Genomic DNA, 18,935 nt, shown 5'->3' on the forward strand with positions numbered 1-18,935 from the left:
TGATGGGTCATGTAAAATAGCACAACTTTTTGGAAATAATTTGGCTGTTTCTACACTAAAGTTGAATATCCTGATGCTGTTGTTAGTGCCATCAAGTGGATTCCAACTCCTAGCACCCCTGTGGATGGCAGAGCAGAACCCTGCCCCGTCTTTTGCACCATTCTCTCACCTTCTGGCGCTATATCAGACAATGCTCCACTGCTATTCATAGGGTTTTCATGGCCAGTTCTTTCAGAAGTGGGTGGCCAGGTCCTTCTTCCTAGTCAGTCTTAGTCCAGAAGCTCCACTGAAACCCGTCCACCAAGGGTGACCCTGCCGGTATTTGACCAGTGACATGGCTTTCAGCATCACAGCCACAGTATGACAACTGATAGACGAGTGGTGTAGTTCCCTGACCAGAAACGAACCAGGCCGCTACAGTGAGTGCTGAACCTCCACCACTAGACCACCAGGGCTGGCTGCCAACATCCTACCACGGCGCAAGCCTAATTCCTACTAAACATACAAACTAGAGACACCCTTGTGCATGTATGCCAGGGGACATATACAAGCATGTTTACAATGAAGCTAAAACTAACCCTATGCCCATCAGCAGTAAATGCAATAACAAACTGATTTTTCATAACTTCCAGGATATAGCCATGTTCTACTTATTGGCCTGGGTAACAAGTATGCCGATATTTGTTTTTATCATTGCCGTTAAAATGTACCTGCACACTTTCAGATACACATGCGTGTATTTTACAATTTCACAGTAACTAAAAAGAAGGCAAGTGAGAATCAGAGAAGTAAATTATCAAAGGCTGCAAAGCCAGTCAGTGCTAGAGCCACAATTAGAAAATGTCTTTATGACTCTTTATCTCATCATCTTAACAATTATTCCAAAAAATAACATGGAATACTACTAGCATCAACCCATTAGAAACCAGTGTTAAAAAGACAAAAGCAAGCACATAGCTTTTGTCGAGATCCTTACTGGGGCCCCTCGTTTTCAGTACCACTCCCAGATCCCAGCTTCACCCCACCTCCCATCACAACCTACTCAGACCTAGCAGGAAGCCACATTTCAGAAACAGACTGAGAGCAATTCTGGCCAATAGGCCGTCATCACGACCCACAGTACATTACCTATAGTCACGAGAAACCAACATCCCGTATCATATATTTTAAGGTATTAACCGAAGGCCCAAAGTGCAACACATGCAACTGGAGGATGATGTCACATCACCAAGACGAAGTTGGATACGCCTTGGGAAGTCTGCTTATCCAGGAAAACTTTCCTCAAGACTGTTCTTTGCACCAGGCTGTGATCCAGGACTATTTCCTCTATGCTCTGAGTACATTTACTGTTTCGTACATGGCTCCTCATACAATCTCAAGATGTGCCAGGATATTTCAGAAACCCTTGGCATTCCTAAAACCCAGTGTCTGTAAATATGACAGGAAAGAGCTGGAATAAAAAAGGGCAATGTCAAGGCTCAGTGAATGATTCTGTGCAAGAGTTAGATGAAAGGTCTTATCTATCAAATCCTGCCTGCCCTCTACAGGACACCCTGCAATATCCCATTACAGTTACAGAAGACTCAGAAGTTGAAAAGACCAAACTCTGGGCACAACATTTCTAAAGTGGGTATAAAATAATATTAGGGAAGGCAAATACCAAAAAAAACAAAAGGAGTTCTAGGGAATCTAAGCTAAATCTGAGCAGCATTTGCTTTCTAAAAACATGTTTTCAGGAACATGGCGCTTCTTCAAACAACTGGAAAACTAGTTGTGTAAGTCAAGGACCTACAAAAGTTTTGATTGAGACAGCGTTAGATTTTCTAGTGAATGAGTGATAGCGCGTTACTGCTTTCACAGTGCTCTTGGAAAGATACATTTTATCAGTGTCCAAACAAAACAGTTGTTGAGCTGTCTTTCAGTTTCCTGAGGACTCCGCTAATTAAGAAAATGGATTTACTACTTCAAGCTATATCGAATGTGAAAAGTAAAAAAGGAATTCTTCTTTCTGAGAAAAAAATAAATAAGACGAAGAGTCACCCCAACATACATATTTGGATTTGCTGATTTTCAGTCAAGATCACCCCCAGTAGAGTTTTGGGGGCAAAACTTAAAGCAAGCACAAAGGGGGAAAGGATGAGGGTGAGAACAGAAGAGCAGCTGACCATGAGGGTAGGCTGTTTGCAAATTTTCCTTTGGGATCAAATTCATCGATAAGAAGAATATATACTGACGATGCTATGCCCCGCGTGTCTATAATTAAGAGAGAGTTACCAGAGTTCACCTGCAAAGTAATGGAAGCCTGTGACTTTGCTCAAGGCAGAGTCCACAGGGTCAGAGTCCAGATAACTAGGCTAAAAAGAAGAAAAAACAAACCCAAACCAGTGGTTCACATTCTCACTCCCTAGATGTTCCAGTCCAATAAAATCTAACCATGTCATTGAAATGAAAAACAAAGAATCCCTGTTCATAATAAGAAAGAATTTAACTTACTCAAAACCAGAGGAGGGCAGAGGTAAGGGAAAATAAGACAGCACACATTTAGAAATATAGAATTTATTTATATTCACCGTAAGACAGTTTCACATTCTGTACATGGGTACCAGAAGAGATATAACACTCAAACATTGCTTATGCTGCGTGAGTCGGGAAACACTCATTTTCCCCTTTAAAACATTTAAGGCTCAGTTCCCAAAAGGAAATTTTACCACTTATTTTTCTGCTGAAGAACTGGGAAGGTTCTGACATAAATCACAAATGGGTAGAGGGGGATGGGCTATACACACACTTCTCTCATTCACACTTGGGTGGGAGATACTCGGTGTGATTTTTGTTGCTGTTGTTAAAGGCTCCTCCTATTTGAAAATGTGTTTTCTTACAAAATCAAATCACTAGATGGGAGAGGCACTAGGTACAGATCTTTACAGCATACATCAAAGAAAACTAAAAACTTTATCACCATTTGCTGGCCAAAAAGTGTTTATTTAAAACTTGCCTACATATAAATGTACACACACAGTAACCTGGACTCACTTTTCTTTGGTAAAGTTCACCAAATAGTATTTCCCTTCTAACACACTAGTAAAAAATAATTACATTTGCTGTAGACTTTCAGATCAGGTGGTCACAAATTTGTCCTTTCTCCTAAATACCGTCCTCCATTTTTCTTTTCAAGACAACCTTCCATTTGTGTTGGGAGAACATAACCATGACAGTAACCTTGCACAGATGTGTGAGCCCCCTGTTCAAGTGATTGAAGGGAGTGGGAGGGAAGGGAGTGAGAAAGCTAATCATAGCAGAAGAGTCTGGGGTATTTTTTGAGAATTGCCATGTCACCGAGTTCCAAACGCGATGAGTCCTAAATGTGTTTTAGAAGTACTTTCTCCTGAACAAATATTTCATTCAATCAATGATGACATAATCATTTTACCAAAGGCAGAATCCGTTTAAACTCAGTGAACTCCCTCACAATTCATGAGGCTAATGCTATGAGAACAACAACAAAAGCCAAAAGGGGCACTGGTGGGTTCTGCCTCTGGCGTAAAGAGGTAGAGACAATCATCCTGTAGAAAAGATTAACAATTAAAAAAAAAAAAACAATAAAACAAAACAGCACCCCCTACCCTCTCCCACCCAACCTCGAAAAAAACCATAATCCATTTCTAAAGGCTAGTTCTGGGAAGCCAAGTTTTGTCTGCAGGGTGGCATTCAGTTTGATTCGGAGTTGAGAGACCCGTTGCCCACGATCATGTTGCTGTAATTCTTCTGCTGCTCTTCCCGAAAGGCGTCCTTCACCTTTCCTCTCTTCAGCCCTCCGTCCCTGGGAATAGAAAGGCGAACAAATAAAAGATACTCCCAGCAATGGTTTAAAAGGGTTACCTATCAATACGTGGTGTGTGGTGCCACGACACATAAGTGGCTGGTCAGCAGTGGGACAAAGACACTGGATTTGGAAGCAGAAAGACCCAGATTTCAGTCTCTGCTCTACCACTCATCAGATGTGTGCTACTTTGAAGAAGGAATAATCTCTCTCATGGTTGGTTAAAACAAAAAATAACATCTCCACTCAATTTCTTTTTAGAAGTTAGGGCTGCTGTATTCAGAATTTTAACTCTATATTAAACTAGGATTGTTTACCTATCTTTTTCCCCAAGGAAAGCAAAATACTAGTTTTTTCATCCAATTGACCTACGTCTTACTAGAAAGCCATATGGAAAATTTAAAATACACATACAAGAAATGGTGAGGGTACTGTATATAGGTGGGTAAATTCTTTAAAGATAAATGGGTTAACCATGATTCAAATCTAATCCTATGTCTAACAAATTGTATTTTTATTCAAAGCACTATATATTTCAAGTACTGATAAGCCTCTGTATTCCAAAACAGACTGAGAATAAAACAAACAACAAAATCAAAAATTCCATTCAACCAGTAGTTGTGCTATGTAAGCAGCATTCCTTCATTCAGAGCTTGTGAATCTTTGAACTCTCTCTGGGGTGGTGAAAACACAGACCTGCCTGGGTTATAAGTACTCCGCATGCCTTTCCTTCTTTGGGCAACACAAAGAAATAACAAAGTGGAACAGCTGGGAGGAGCCTGGACTAACAGGGGCCACTACTTCTCTCCTAATCTAATGTTTTCGATTTTAACTCCTGGGAGAGCACGGACTGAGAACTTGCTTACTATACAGTGCCTGTTTAATTTTAACCCAGTTAAGTACAAATGTTTACCAAGTGCTCTCTGATGATGATGAATGGATCATAGTTTAGCCAGTGAACTCAAGGCCATGAAGACAGAACTTGACCTACAAACATGCCAACCTGAGCCCACTGCAATGTTCTGGCCTCTGGAGTCAAATCTAAGACACGGCCCTCTGGTAAGTCCTCAACCTTAAAACAGACCTTGATCCACAAATCTTCCAGGGGGTCAACGACAGAAATTTCCATGAAACAAGGTTATAAATTATTGTTAGGTCTCCAGAATTGTCCACAAAAGCCTCCTTTATCCAAATGAGCTGCGTGTAACTATTCACAGCATTTACACGAATTCTGAAGAGTAAGAACGAAGGGAGGGAGGGAGAGACAGAGGAAAGGCCATTCCTCCTTTCCTGAGATACTGGCCAAAATTAAAAGTTAGTAATGTTTGCCCTTGAGCACCCTGACATTATTTTTACACAACTCTCCTTCCCAAGCCCCTAGTAAACCTCACACTGCTCTAAGCACCCCAGCTGTGACTTGCCATCCCGAGAGATTTCAAAGTTTTACCCAATTCCCCTTTGCAACAGCAGCAGATCTTACTGCTTAGGACGGCAGCAGTCACATATAAAAGCCAGTTTAAGGTGATACAATTAAGTTCTCATTTAATCTAGGGAAAAAACCAATCTAGACGTTAATTTACACCCAACGGATGAATGACAAATACATCTGGAAAGACAGTGAGTCTATTTTCTTTTTAAAGTAGAGGTTAGGTAATTAAAAGCAATGATTTACTATAAAATTGCATCTGGCCTTGATAAAAGGAAATTGAAAAACTCTGGGGATCATTTCTGACAGATTTTGTTTAAGTCAGTCTGTGGGAGGCTGCCCTGTGGCTGACTCTCCTAGTCTGTTTTTATCTCTCAAAAGGCTTTCTTCCTTTCCTTGGTGTCTGAGGCTACGGATCCCAAGTTCCCAGCTTTTCATGACGGTCCAGGTCAGGAGCAGGGCTGGGATGTCAGGGAAGAGGGTGGGTAAGGAATAGAAAACAACGAACAAGGAGAGGAAGCCAGTTACACAAATGAACATCATCTCCAGGGCATTTCCAAACTAAGGCATTCTTAACCAGAACATTGGTAAGCCCATCATTTCATGGTATTACGATATCTGTCATTTAGTTTCACATATTCCAGCTTAGATAGTGAAATACAAATGTTAGTCATAACCTATCAGAACCCTAGTCGTGACCTTAGGGCCAGTCAGTTGTCCTAAAACAAGAACTCATGCTCCAGGGGTGGTCAGCCAAGCATTTAATCTGAAGGCCATCCTCCGAAGGTGCCACTTCAGGCTTCAGCTGTCTTTATCGCCCATCAACTTCCCAAGCTTTGTTAATTAGCATAATGAATTTTAGAAATGGGGTCTCATTATAGAAATCAGTGGCTCATTAATTAGCATAATGGATGCCAGAAACAGGCTTTTCTGGTGAAATTAGTTGTATCCAAGATAGGCAAACAGATAAAATATTTTAGAGACATTCCCTACCCTTGCATTAAAGCATCCAAGAATCTAGTGAGCCCTTCTTCCAGAGGCTTAATGCCTGATCAGTCCCAGGTCCCTCTGAAGGTACAGATGTTCTTGGCAGCCTGGCTGACAGCCTGACTCAGTGAGCCAAGTCCTGCTCCTAGCACACTGCTACAACTGCCTCCCATGAACTTTTCATGTAAAGTGTTTTCAAAACACCAAAAATGGCGCACAGCAGGGACTTTATAGGACTTGAAGTATGGACTGTTTTATGCCACCTTGCTAATAGAATGTCTACGTGTGTAAGAATTGAGTCTCCCATTATAATGCAGGTATAGTTAACCCTCACTGATACAGACTAAATGTTGGGGTCCCCCACAAAATTCATATACTGAAGCCCTGTCCCCCAATATGACGGTATTTGGAGATGAGGCCTTTGGGAGGGAATTAGCTTCACTTGAGGTCATGAGGGTGGGGCCCTCAAGATGGGATTAATGCCTTTATAAGAAAACATACCAGAGAGCTTGTATTCAAAAGAGATCACACAGCAAGAAGACAAAGGCTATTTGCAAGCCAAAAGGGAGAAAGAGCTCTCACCAGAAACGCACCATGCCGGCACCCTGATGTTGGACTTCCAGCCTTCAGAACTGTGAGAAATTACATTTCTGCTGTTTCAGCGCCCCAGTCTATGGTAGTTTCTTACAGAAGCCTAAGCAGACTAACACACACACCTACATTCAATCTTCCTTACACAAATAACCAAAAAACTAAAACCATAGTTATCTATAACTAAAATATTTTACTTACTTCCTTTCAAGTTTTTAAGTTTTCTTTAATATAGTTAGAGCTAGAGCTAAATACAAACGAGCCTATAAGTTGCCCCTTGCCTCCCAGGGTCCATTCCCTACCCCCAAATCCATTCTCACGTTCTTCCTCAGCAAAAGAACCCTAAATTTTAGCTAGACACATGGCCTCTCAGAACAAACCCTACATTCCCCAGCCTCCTTTGCAGCTAGGTGTTATCATATGACTTGAGTTCTAGCCAATGGATGCAAGCAGAAATGGCAGGTCCAAATTCTAGTCTGTGTTCTTAAAGAGATGGGTGTGTTTTAATTCTTCCCTGCTAGTCATTTGCCGAACACAATGGGTGGAGCTGGAGCAGCCAGCTTGGACCATGAAGCAGAAGCACATCAAGGATGGGAGAACAATACAGAATGAGCTGTTACAGCAGCTGGACTGCCTATGTTTAAGTGAGAGGGATAAACTGCTATCTTATTGAAGCCATTGTTATTTGGAATAAACCACTGTCACTTTCAGCTAAACCTCCAGGTAACTAGCAGAATAAATGACATTATTAAAAGTGATTTTTTTTTTTAATTAAAAGAAGTGATAGTACTCCTGAAAAATTTCTTACCAGGGAAGCTCAGTCAGTCCTCCTTGGACAGCAATAGCAGACTTAACCCTATTAGCAAACTGGGCTGCATCTTCTCCCTCCTGGGGGGAAAATAATTACAAGCACACCCTGGTGACAGAGTTTTCAAATAATGTCTTAAAACATCTCATAATCATTTAGATTTGTTTTAAAATATAAGATTCACATTTTAGCTCAAATATGTTCTAGTTTCAGTCAGTCATGGTAAATATCATTTGTTCTATCAAGAAAATGCAGTACCGTATTGTTTAATTTTTTTTATCAAGTGTATATATTTACTGTGCTCTTTTTTAGTCTTATAGGGGATTGGAATTGGCCACCCCAAAATGGGCCTCTTTGGCGTGAGGATTGTTTTGGGCTGGTTACTTTTAAAAACTGCAGACAGTGGATAAGCTCTGAAAAGTGGAATTTTACCCTTTGCAAGAGACATTTGCATTTGCAAGGGAAAGCTCCATCTGTAAAGGTGTCTCCCTCTCTGTACCAAGAAGAAGGGGATGACCTTCTCTCTAAAAACTCTTATCAATGCGAAAGGCAAGAACTTAAATCTGCATAATAACCTAACTCTTGTTTACTATACTTTTCTGGTAATCTCCATAACTGACTCCTCCCACCCCCAACATCCTCCTTTGTCTTTAGCTGAGGATGGTATTTAAGGTGAGAGCTTCTGCCATTTTGGCAAGTTGCTCAGTTTTCCTGAGTCATTCCCATGTATACATGTTGTAAAGCTTTGTTTGATTTTCCTGTTATTCTGTCTCATGTCAATTTAATTCATAGCCTGGCCAGAAGGGCCTAGAGTGAGTAGAGGAAATGTCTTCCTCCCCAGTCTCATCCAAGTTACAACACTCCATAATATCTGTAGGTTCAAAAAACCAATAGCAATTGTAAAAAATATTATGGAAAAGAGTCTCTGAATATAAAATGGTCTAATTGAAGAAAGCTAAATACATTTTTTTTTAAATGACTCATTTGCTGGGAAAATAGAAAGTCAGTCTAGCTCTAGCTGACAAGAGGGAGGGAGACACCCAGGTTTTCAGGAGAAGGTTGTCTCGCCTTCATCTGATTAGATAAAGCAGCAGAGACCAGCTGTTATGGAAGGAATACCTCTCTGGTCATGGGGGGCAGGTACCACACATCACAGACGATGGCCCAGCTGGTCATCACTCGAAGCAGGTAGCTCACCATGTTGTATTTACTACTGTTCCAAAATGCATCACCAAACTGAGGGTTATACTGAGAAAAAAGAAAAAAGCACATCCCAGTTATGAACTAAGTGGTGGCTTCTCTTGTCCATGCCAATGTTTTCAAAGCGGCAGGCCAAACAACTCTATCGGATTCCAAAAAAAAGAGAAGCTACTTCACTTCACGGAAATAATAAAAAAGTAAATGGGGACAGCTAACTCCTCTGACGAGAGCCCCAGAGTGCTACGACAGAGGGCTATTTACAGGACTCTTAAATAAGTCTCCCTCTTAACTGCAAGGCAGGTGGAAGTAGCAACAGTATCTGTTTTGCTTGTGACTGTCCTCAGTACTCAGGCACTGGCCTGGCACAAAGGCACCTAGGACACGTCTATACGTATATCAACAGAGAGAGAGAAAAATGATCAAGTAAGTCGGGCAAATGTAAACAACTGGTGAATTGAGTAAAGAGTATGCAAATGCTCCTGATTCTTGCAAATTTTAAGTTTGATGTTATATCAAAATAAAGTTGCCAAGTCATGCCCTTTTTGGGGGAGGAGGGGGGATACCTGTTTTACCTTAATTGCAACTGGATGTATGGTTCCTCCAATTTCAAAGCTTCCCTTTTTAAACATCATGACTGAAGTGTTGTTGATGCAAGTTCCTGCAGGGGAACGGGAGCAGGGGGAGTGGTCGCAAATATTTTTAAAAGCAGTCAGTTTTGAAACAAATTTTTAAAAGGAATTATTCTTATATAAAATAATTTTAAATATTCAAATCATATCTAAATCAAGATCAAAAAGGTCCCATGACTTCCATCAAATCTCAAAAGAAAGCAGGGAATTACCGGCTCAGAGAAGGCCGTTCCATTCCTAAAGGACTGGACTACAAATGCCTGTCCTAGAACCACCCAATTCCTCATCCACAGTGGGTGCTTGTTGTTCCCAACCACAGCTTAGCAGGCAGTCTCCCTTCTTACCTTCAGGGAAGATTAATATGGGTAATTTTTTCCTATCAGCAATGTGTTCTTTTAGTCTGTGAAGAAAAACAAAGGCTCAAAATTCTACCTTTAAAAAGAGAGAGGTGGGTATCCTCTTTGGTATTCTTTACGCTTAACTAGAACGAATATATTGCAAAGCAAGAAAGAGAACAGACATAAGATATAAGTAAAGGAAATAAGCTCAAGTCGGTCCCTTTCTAAAAAACTCTAAAGATATCTGCACTATTTCAACTTCTCTCATCTCAAAGTGAGTGATTTTCAGTGCCTTCTGCCTGCTCTGAAAAAAGAATGCTAGGCCGTCATGTGACCCGAGCTCTGGAGCCCCTGTATCATGAGCTCTGTGCCCTTCTCTGTGTACTTATATTTCCTCATCTGAAAAATGGGAATATTGATTGCTGGACCTGTCTGTCTTATGGCCAGTAGGTATAAAAAGACTCTTTAAATGAGTCAGGCTGAACGTTCCTGGGAAAGACGCATCCTAAAGCTGAGAATGACAGAAATTCTTCCAGGCTCAGGTCCTGTCCTCGCTGCAGCCAGCCTTAGATTCCCAACTGCAACTGCTCAGCAGAAGGTGGTATGGCTGAGATGGGGAGATAACAGCCGCCAGTGTCCCATGGCTAAATAGTCTCAAAATGGGGAATAATTTTCCTAACCTTAAAAAGATTTCAACAAGTACTTTTCATTTAACTCTTAAGAGCACGGCCCACTTCAGGTTTAGAGAATCAATGACCAATAACGGCCTCAGGCAAAAGGCTGTTTCGCAGCAAAGGTTACTTGTAGCTTATCTCTACCCCAAGCCAGAGGTTCCTTCTCCCGTTCGGTAAAGAACACCAGCTCTGTCTGTCTCTAGGTAGATTTACGTGATAACAGTCATTCAGCAAACACTTAGTCAACCATCTATTTATTCAGCAGTTACCAATTATTCAACTTGCAAGGCAGTAATTGTTAACTTTGAAAATTCAGTGGCTGGACTATACCTAAGTCACAGCAATATAACCTTACGGGCCTTCTAACCTCATCATATATCCTACTATGACTACAGAATTAAAATTTTTAAAAATCTAGCCAAGACGTGATTCACCAGAAAAAGCCAACCACAAATAGAGTTCTATTCGTTTTAGTTTTAGTCCTCGGTACTGCTCCGCCTTCTTTGGCAGGAAGGCCAAGATGTATCAGATCTGACGCCACCCCAATGAACACTGAGTAATGTCACTGCTTACCTCTTAGTAACCAGGTGCCGATCTTTCATTTCTGAGCGTTCAAACCACACATGTGGACATGCCTTGACTATAGCTCTCTGAATAATTCCCATCAATCCACCTTGAACCTGGCCGACCTGGAAGGACCATGAGCAAAAGAAAGAAATGTAAAGGCACAGCTGGCCAAAGAAAGCCTTTTTTTTTAAGTGCTAGTAAGTTCCTCTTCCCCGCTCAGAGAAAAGACTGGCATTTTTCTACTGACTGAAGTTCTCAGTCTATTTAAAGGACATGAATAGCCAAACATAAGCAAAAAGTGTCCTCTGGCACCTTTGAATTTTAAGCTATGTTGCTACACTAGCTATTCTCTACCCTTAAAAGGTAGAGGTCTTTCAACTCAGTCAAGAGAAGAGAAATGCGCATTAAAACTACACTGAAATACCATTACTCACCCATCAGACTGACAAAGATTCAAAAGCTTCACAATGCACTCTGAGCCAAGGCTACAGGAAACAGGCATTCTCATACATTGCTTGGGATGGGGGAGACTATAACAGCTGAGGAAGGAAATCAGGCAATATCTATCAAAACTACACACACATTTATCCTTCAACTCAGTAATTCCACTTCTAGGAATTTACCCTGAAGATATACCTCCAATGAAATGAAAATACATATGCACAAGGTTTTAATTGTGGCATTACTTGTAGTTGTGAGATATTGGAAACTACCTAAATGTCCAAACACAAGAAATTAGACAAATAAACTATGATACATAAACACAATGGGAGTACTATGCAGCTGGGAAAAGAATAAGGTTGATCTCTATCACTGATAAGGAGTGATTTCCAGGAGATACTGTTAAATGAAAAAAGTGAGTTGCAAAAGAACAAATATAATATGCCACCTTTTGTGTAAGACAGAAGGGGAAGTATACACATATATTTGTTTATTGCTACAAAAAGAAAGGATAACCAAAACCAATGAAGTTGGAAAGCTACAAGGGTACAAGGGAATAGGGTAGAATGGACATGGGAGGGACTGACACTTCTACAAGTATACTTTTTTTGTTTAGTTTTGACATTTGGAAGCATATTAATATCCTACATATTTAAAAAATAAATCAACAAAGACGGGACCAGCAAACTGAAACAAATGAACCCATCTGTATTTCAAATGAATAAAAGAAAAACACTAAAGGAAGTGGGGAAAAAAATCCAAGAAATTTACAAAGACAGTATTTGACTACACACCCGCCATCTTGGGTGGGGTACCAAGAAGGACTGCAAAATACACTGAATTCTTTTTACAACATCTGTTTTTTTGTAGTGAAACAGGTGAAGGAATTCTAAAACAATTTTAAGTATAGTATAGAATTGAGAAAATGAGTAAATATGTTGATATTGTTGGGAAATGAGGTTTTTACTGTGAAAAAAGGAGATGCTTAAATCCAAGTGGCTTTAGCTTTCTTCACTCCACCCACTGGAAAGTAGGCAGGTACTGTGCTTTTCTAAACCTTGGCTAATACTGTAATTGCAGTTATAGATGATCCTAAAGCATGGAAAATGCCAACAAAATTCTGAGGCCCTCAGTCACAAATGAGTTATACTCAACTCTTTGTTGATCAGGACACAGAAGGAATATGGTCTTAGAAACACAAAATCATGATTAGGCAAGTTGGTTAGCATGCCTGAACCTCTGCTTTCTCATCTACAACAAAATTTCAGCCCTGAACTCATTGGATCACAGGGAAGGTCAAATATAACGGATGTGAAAGTGCTTGTCCACATAAAAGCAGGAAATTATCATATACACCCAGAACTGTGCTGGGGATCTATCAAGAATTGTTAATGTCAGGATCCTTGGATGGGCTTTCCAGGGATCCATAAGCATCTTGAAATTATACACAAAATTGTGTTTGTATGATGCACGTTTGTTGTTGTTTCCAAAAAAAAAAAAAGGGTACACAACTATAAACTGATTCCTAACCTAAAAAAGGTTAAGAACTACCAATTCCCATAAGTCTTTTCGGAGAGGTGGTTAAAGCTTCCTTAGATTCAGAAAGAGCTCCACAGCTTAGAGAAAACTTAACAATATGTTAAGATGTGGTTGCCCAGGAGTTATATATCTGAACTTATATTTTAGACAGATTAGATCTCTGGCAATGAGTTAGGAGTCTTTACAAAGGCCTTCAAAACCCCCTCAATGATGGTAAAACCCAGGAAGAGTCCCATACTGGTACATGTGTCCGCACCCCCCACTCTCCTACACTTCATCAATAATGGCTCCCTTCAAAGGCCTGCCCAGAAAAGCACACCTGACCCTGACTGTCAGTCACGGCAGCTGACAGTGAAATAAAATCCATCTTCTCTCTCTGAAACCCCAGCCACCACCATAAGATATGAAAAGAAGATCCCCCAGGACTCCTTTCCCTCATTCTATTCCACACACCACCTTAGGTCCTATTTACCACCATGTAGGAAAGGACATCTTTGATTATCCTCCAAAATTTACTTGACATACATAAAGGAGATGCAAGAAATCTTGCCCAGTTCTTAGGGGCGATAGAAAACAGAGATCTGAAAATATGTCAGAATGGGGTTCATCCCACCATAAGGTCTTTTGAGGTGTTTGATTTTACAGTGGGCTTTGTGGTTTGTTGTTGGGTTTTCCTTTCCTTTCTTCACTTTTCTTTTGGGGCTGTAGGCAAAAACTGAGACAGCTGATGTGGTATAAATATTTGCCTTTCTTGGTTGATCTTCATCAAAGAGCCAGATTTTTTTTAATTGCATACAACTTGCTGAAGGAAGACAGAACTAACTGCCTGGGAAAGGATTTGTGCAGCTCGAAGGAGGAAGACTTTAATGTCTCAAAGTGTTGTTAAACGTTGCGCTCTAAAAGGGATTTTAGAAGCAAGGTGGAAGCAACTTTATAAAGTCCTGTCAAGTTCCATACGTCTACATCTCGTAAGCTAGTATTTTTACCACTCTAAATAGAATGGCTATGGCCTTTCTTTTTCTTGCACTATCTATTCCTCATGTAAATATATTACATAACTCACACAGCTACAGTAGGATAACCCAGTCACTTTCTAATACAAAACTCACTTTATAATTTGTGCCAAAATAAATTAAAAGTCTGTGCGATCCACAAAACATGCAACTACTTGAAATCTCAGTGAGTTGCTCTTACCATGGCATAGCATCCATCCGTTGTCAAGATAAAAACATCTATCGGGGAGGTGTGATTGGCAACACAAATGCCTCCCTTCTGGGGTCTGTACTGCCTGCAATTACAAAGAATGGTAAATGCCAAACCTTGAAAACCGGCCACTAATTTGCAGAATAGCATGTAGACATTCATCCTGTAAGTTTTGAGGGGCTCGCCTGGTGGCGTAGCAGTTAGGTTCACATGCTCCACTTCAGTGGCCAGGGTTTTGCCGATTTGATTCCCAGGTGCAGACCTATGCACCGCTCGTCAAGCCGTGCTGGGGCAGGCGTCCCACGTATAAAAAGTAGAGGAAGATGGGCACAGATGTTAGCTTACAGCCAATCTTCCTCAGCAAAAAGAGGAGGATTGGTGGGGGACGTTAGCTCAGGGCTAATCTTCCTCAAAAAAAAATAAGATAAAATAAAGTTTCAAAGTATGCAGGCCCATCTTAAAAAGGTTATCTCTAGGCAGTATGATGGAAGTAGGAGAAGGGTACAGGAGAAGGAACGAGGACTTTCCCTTTACATATATTTATGTTGTTTTTTTGTAATGATCATATTTTCCTTTTATGATGAAAAGACAATTTTAAAATACTATACTGAATTACAAAGATCCCTAACTTTAATTAATAAATTTTGTGATATGTAAGTTTCACCTATTTTATCATAAGTATTTTCATATTATTTCAATCTTCATAAGCGTCACTTTTAAGGGCTTCATGGTGATCCACAGAGTAAATGTACTATAGTTTCTTCCCTCCTATCCCCCTAAAGCAGAGGTTGGCAAATTTTTCCAGTCATAGACCAGATAGTAAATACTAGGCTTTACAAGCCAGCCAACCCTTATCAAAACTATTGGACTCTGCTGTACTCTGCTATTTGGGTACAAAGGCAGCCACAAACAATATGTAAATGAATGAAAGTGGCTTTGTTCCAATAAAACTCTATTTACAATAAACAGATGGCAGGATACCATTGGCCTCTAGGCCCATAGTTTAGTTTGCTGACCTCTGACCTAGAGGTTCAACCAGTATTTGACACTATGGAAGCAAAGTAGTTCTGTTTGGGCCTATCCAGAGCAGAGAGAGAATCAAATGCATAACAACTTTAGTGCATTTTCCTTAAAACTGGAAAAATTCTATACGAAGTCATTAACTCCTCTCTATGTCATGAAGCACCTTTTCTATAGAAGGTATCTCCTCTGATCACACTTCCAGCAAAGCATTTTCTTCTACCCCTCACCCCAAAACTCACAGCCCAATCACAAAATCATATAATTTTAGAAATGTAAGAGGCCTTTTATGTTGGTAACATATGGTAAAGCCATATGACAAAATGTTTCCCTTCTAGAAATGAGACAGAAAGATCCAGTCAGTAAAAAAGAGAAGCTTGTCCTAGAAGTTTTAAAACAATGTGTTAAATGTTAAAAAAAAAAAAAAAAAATTGGGTTAAAAGAAAAATAATTCAAAACAACCAAAATTACTCTCACTCAGCTAATACCTTCACTGGGCTACCTTTATGCTCTACGATCAGTGTTGAGGGAAGCCAAAAGCAGTGCTCTGTTTAAAGGTTCAGCTATGGAATTTTAGAAGTGGCAGGATTGAGACTAGAAACCAGGCCTCCGGGCTCCCAGGCTAGTCCTCCTTCCACCACACTACAGGCCTGTCAGCTTCACCATCTTCTCAATCAGCCAGACCCAGCTCAAACCCTGACCCTACCACTTCCTAGCTATGTGACCCCAGATAACCAATCCCAGAGCTTCCATCGCTTCACCCATAAAATGGGATAACAGCACCCGCCTCATAGGGATGACCAGGAGAAGCACAGGCCTGGCGTGCAACACCATCGATGCCAATGCTGAAGCATCGTTACAGATTTGTTACTGCGAACAGATTGCTTTTTGAAAGCGTTTTTGTGCATTGTTACGTCTGTGACACTCTAACCGGCAGGGATGAACGCACTAGAAGTACTCTTACCTCACCTGCTTCCTCCCACCCACCTGCAAGGCTCTCCTGTCAATCACATGCTGGATTTACCTAGAGAAAGGCAGGCACAAGCCAGCAGACACTCACTTGTTATGATAATGAATGGTACCGGAGAGGGATCGCACACAGATCCGGCAGCAAGTCAGGTGGACCAGTTCACTCAGCCAGCTTTTGAGGCTGAAGAAAAGAGAAATCACTTTATTGTGCAGTTCTGGGCACTCCTAAGAAAAATGACAATGAAAGCTTCAATGTGCCCCTTCACAGCAGCATACTGTGTTCCGAAACACAAGCCCAGCTCAATTCTTATAGTCTCACTGAGGCATTTAGGACAAAACTCTAGTGGAAAATAGCTCCCATCCTATTAGATCATCACGATAAATTTCTGACCAAAATAAGCTGAAGCTTCTTTGGTCTCAGCCTTATGAGCTTGACAACTATAGGACTCCTGCCTTCCTTGAGTTCCTCCATCCATTTTCTTTCTCCTCTTCATTTCCTCCTTGAAAAAAACAACTTCTTACAATTTATATGAAAGTATGATAGAAAATCAAACATGAATATGAAATAAGCAGGACCTTAGTAAGTGTGTTGAGGCCATAAATTGGTGCAATACACAGGAATCAAACAAACATTCTCTCTGTGGACACAGCTAAGGAGAGGGACCATGTTATTTACATCTGGGTGGAAGGAAACTGCTCACCTGCTGTCCGGCAGCTGCCCGACCAGTGTAGTTCCCATAACCAACAAACTGATGCCAATGAAAGCCAAAGTAACCCTGACAAAGAAAAGAAAAGGTAATGCAAAAGTCAGTTAAATAATAGGGGAAAAGGGAAAGAATCTAAAAGTTCATAAATAATGAAATTATAAATAAGGTATGGAGCATCCATGCCATGGAATATGATGCGGCCATTTAAAAGAATGGGTAAATCTATAGATTCTGACATGGAAGAATAGTCCTTGGTACATTTTGAGAGGGGAAAAAAGCAAGTATGTTTCAAAATACTATATAAGTATGATACCATGTTCACAATAACAGCAAGCACATAACTAGTCTATAGACGCACAGAGAAGGCCTGGAAATCTGTTCACAAAACTGCCAAGTTCAATCTATGAAATTATCAAAGGGTTAAGTGGGCTAGTGAGTGAAAGGAATAAATTAAAACTTTTGCCCTGGGGCCGCCCGGTGGCACAGTGGTTAAGTTCGCACGTTCCGCTTCTCAGTGGCCCAGGGTTCGCTGGTTCAGATCCTGGGTGTGGACATGGCACCGCTTGGCAAGCCATGCTGTGGTAGGCATCCCACATATAAAGTAGAGGAAGATGGGCATGGGTGTTAGCTCAGGGTCAGGCTTCCTCAGCAAAAAGAGGAGGATTGGCAGCAGATGTTAACTCAGGGCTAACCTTCCTCAAAAAGAAAAAAAAGTCTTGCCCTTCTGCTTTTCTGAATTATTTTAATTTTTTTTAAATGCATACATATTAGCTTCTTGCATAATATATGAAAAAAGCTTTATATTGTATAAAGGAGTCATTTCAGGTTGAAAGTACTTATTTTGTTCAAGATGCTTTGGTGTGGCATGGTATGGTTGTAAAAGGACATATCTTGCAAAGGTCTGAAAATAACCTGTTTTTCTGTGTTTTTTAATCATGGAGGTACAAAAGGGTATAGTTCAAATTTTTCTCAAAGGAATTTAAAATTTATAGCAAATGGCAAGAAAGTTAAAGACTCTTTCATAATAAGAACACCACATCATATTTCCAGGTAGGAATCCTCTAATGCAAATCTAACTGGTGTCCCTTTGTATGTTCAAGATAACTCAGAAGTTAGCAAACACGGTGACTGCCAACACCTCTAATCTCCATATACATGCTTTCTCATTTTTGAAAAGTACTTTTCATATACATTCCAATCACTCCAAAAAGAAAATAGTCATTTTCAGAAATGTAAAAAGAATTACTCAAAAAGAAAAAGCTGAGATTTAAAATCTTTCAGGGGCTGGCCCCGTGGCCGAGTGGTTAAGTTCGCATGCTTCGCTGCAGGCGGCCCAGTGTTTCGTTGGTTCGTATCCTGGGCACAGACACGGCACTGCTCGTCAGGCCACACTGAGGCGGCATCCCACATGCCACAACTAGAAGGACCTACAACGAATATACAACTATGTACTGGGGGCTTTGGGGAGAAAAAAGGAAAAAAAAATTAAAAATAAAATCTTTCAAAATAAACAGGGCTTCCTTATAAACACCTCGGTAAGGTATTAAACCTTGTTAACGTTTTGGTTTAACACTTTTGACACAGCAATTTGAAGATCACATTCAGTTTTCTTTAGATGCCATATTTTCACGTCAGTCTCTGATGCAATAACTAAATCATTGTGTAATTTCATCCATCAATTATGCAAAAGCTTAAAATAACGTTTTGCCCTCTTGCCCTTGTGAGAATCACTTGTTCTTACACATTAAATCAGAAAAGGTTACATTTTAACATGTTTAACATTTGGGTTTAAAACTATGGAAAATTCTTATTTGATAGGCCAAAAAATTCTGTTTCCCAGATTAAGTGAGCCAAGATAAGAGTTCGCATGGATGATACAAGTTTTCAGCCACAAACTTTTTTTTAAGAGCTTTACTGAGATATAATTCACATATCACACAATTCACCCATTTGAAGTATACAATTCACTGGCTCTGGGGATATACACAGAGTTGTGCAACCACCAACACAGTCAAT

General features: G+C 40.3%; 2 protein-coding genes across 4 annotated transcripts in view; one reads left to right on the forward strand and one right to left on the reverse strand.

Annotated features, from left to right (window-relative positions):
* Window positions 1–2,540: 2,540 nt before the first annotated feature.
* Window positions 2,541–18,935, reverse strand: part of GPAT3 (glycerol-3-phosphate acyltransferase 3) — a 53,668-nt gene continuing 37,273 nt past the window's right edge. For 2 of the 3 annotated variants that reach the window (XM_046656871.1, XM_046656869.1), the window contains exons 5-12: window positions 16,914–16,988; window positions 16,304–16,393; window positions 14,215–14,308; window positions 11,047–11,162; window positions 9,806–9,861; window positions 9,405–9,490; window positions 8,752–8,880; window positions 2,541–3,820 (exon numbers count right to left, since the gene is read on the reverse strand). In XM_046656871.1, the coding sequence (XP_046512827.1) occupies window positions 3,620–3,820; window positions 8,752–8,880; window positions 9,405–9,490; window positions 9,806–9,861; window positions 11,047–11,162; window positions 14,215–14,308; window positions 16,304–16,393; window positions 16,914–16,988 (847 nt within the window). In that variant the 3' untranslated portion in view covers window positions 2,541–3,619. Of the gene's footprint in view, window positions 3,821–7,632; window positions 7,713–8,751; window positions 8,881–9,404; window positions 9,491–9,805; window positions 9,862–11,046; window positions 11,163–14,214; window positions 14,309–16,303; window positions 16,394–16,913; window positions 16,989–18,935 lie in introns of all 3 variants that reach the window. The other variant, XM_046656872.1, reaches the window with a different exon arrangement.
* The window catches only part of ABRAXAS1 (abraxas 1, BRCA1 A complex subunit), a 95,095-nt gene continuing 79,987 nt past the window's right edge, over window positions 3,828–18,935 (forward strand). Inside the window, exon 1 of the mRNA XM_046656876.1 lies at window positions 3,828–4,879. The gene's annotated coding sequence lies outside the window, so the exon portion shown is untranslated. The remainder of the gene's footprint in view (window positions 4,880–18,935) is intronic.

The sequence above is a fragment of the Equus quagga genome, chromosome 3 (assembly GCF_021613505.1).
Source record: "Equus quagga isolate Etosha38 chromosome 3, UCLA_HA_Equagga_1.0, whole genome shotgun sequence".
Taxonomy (NCBI): domain Eukaryota; kingdom Metazoa; phylum Chordata; class Mammalia; order Perissodactyla; family Equidae; genus Equus; species Equus quagga.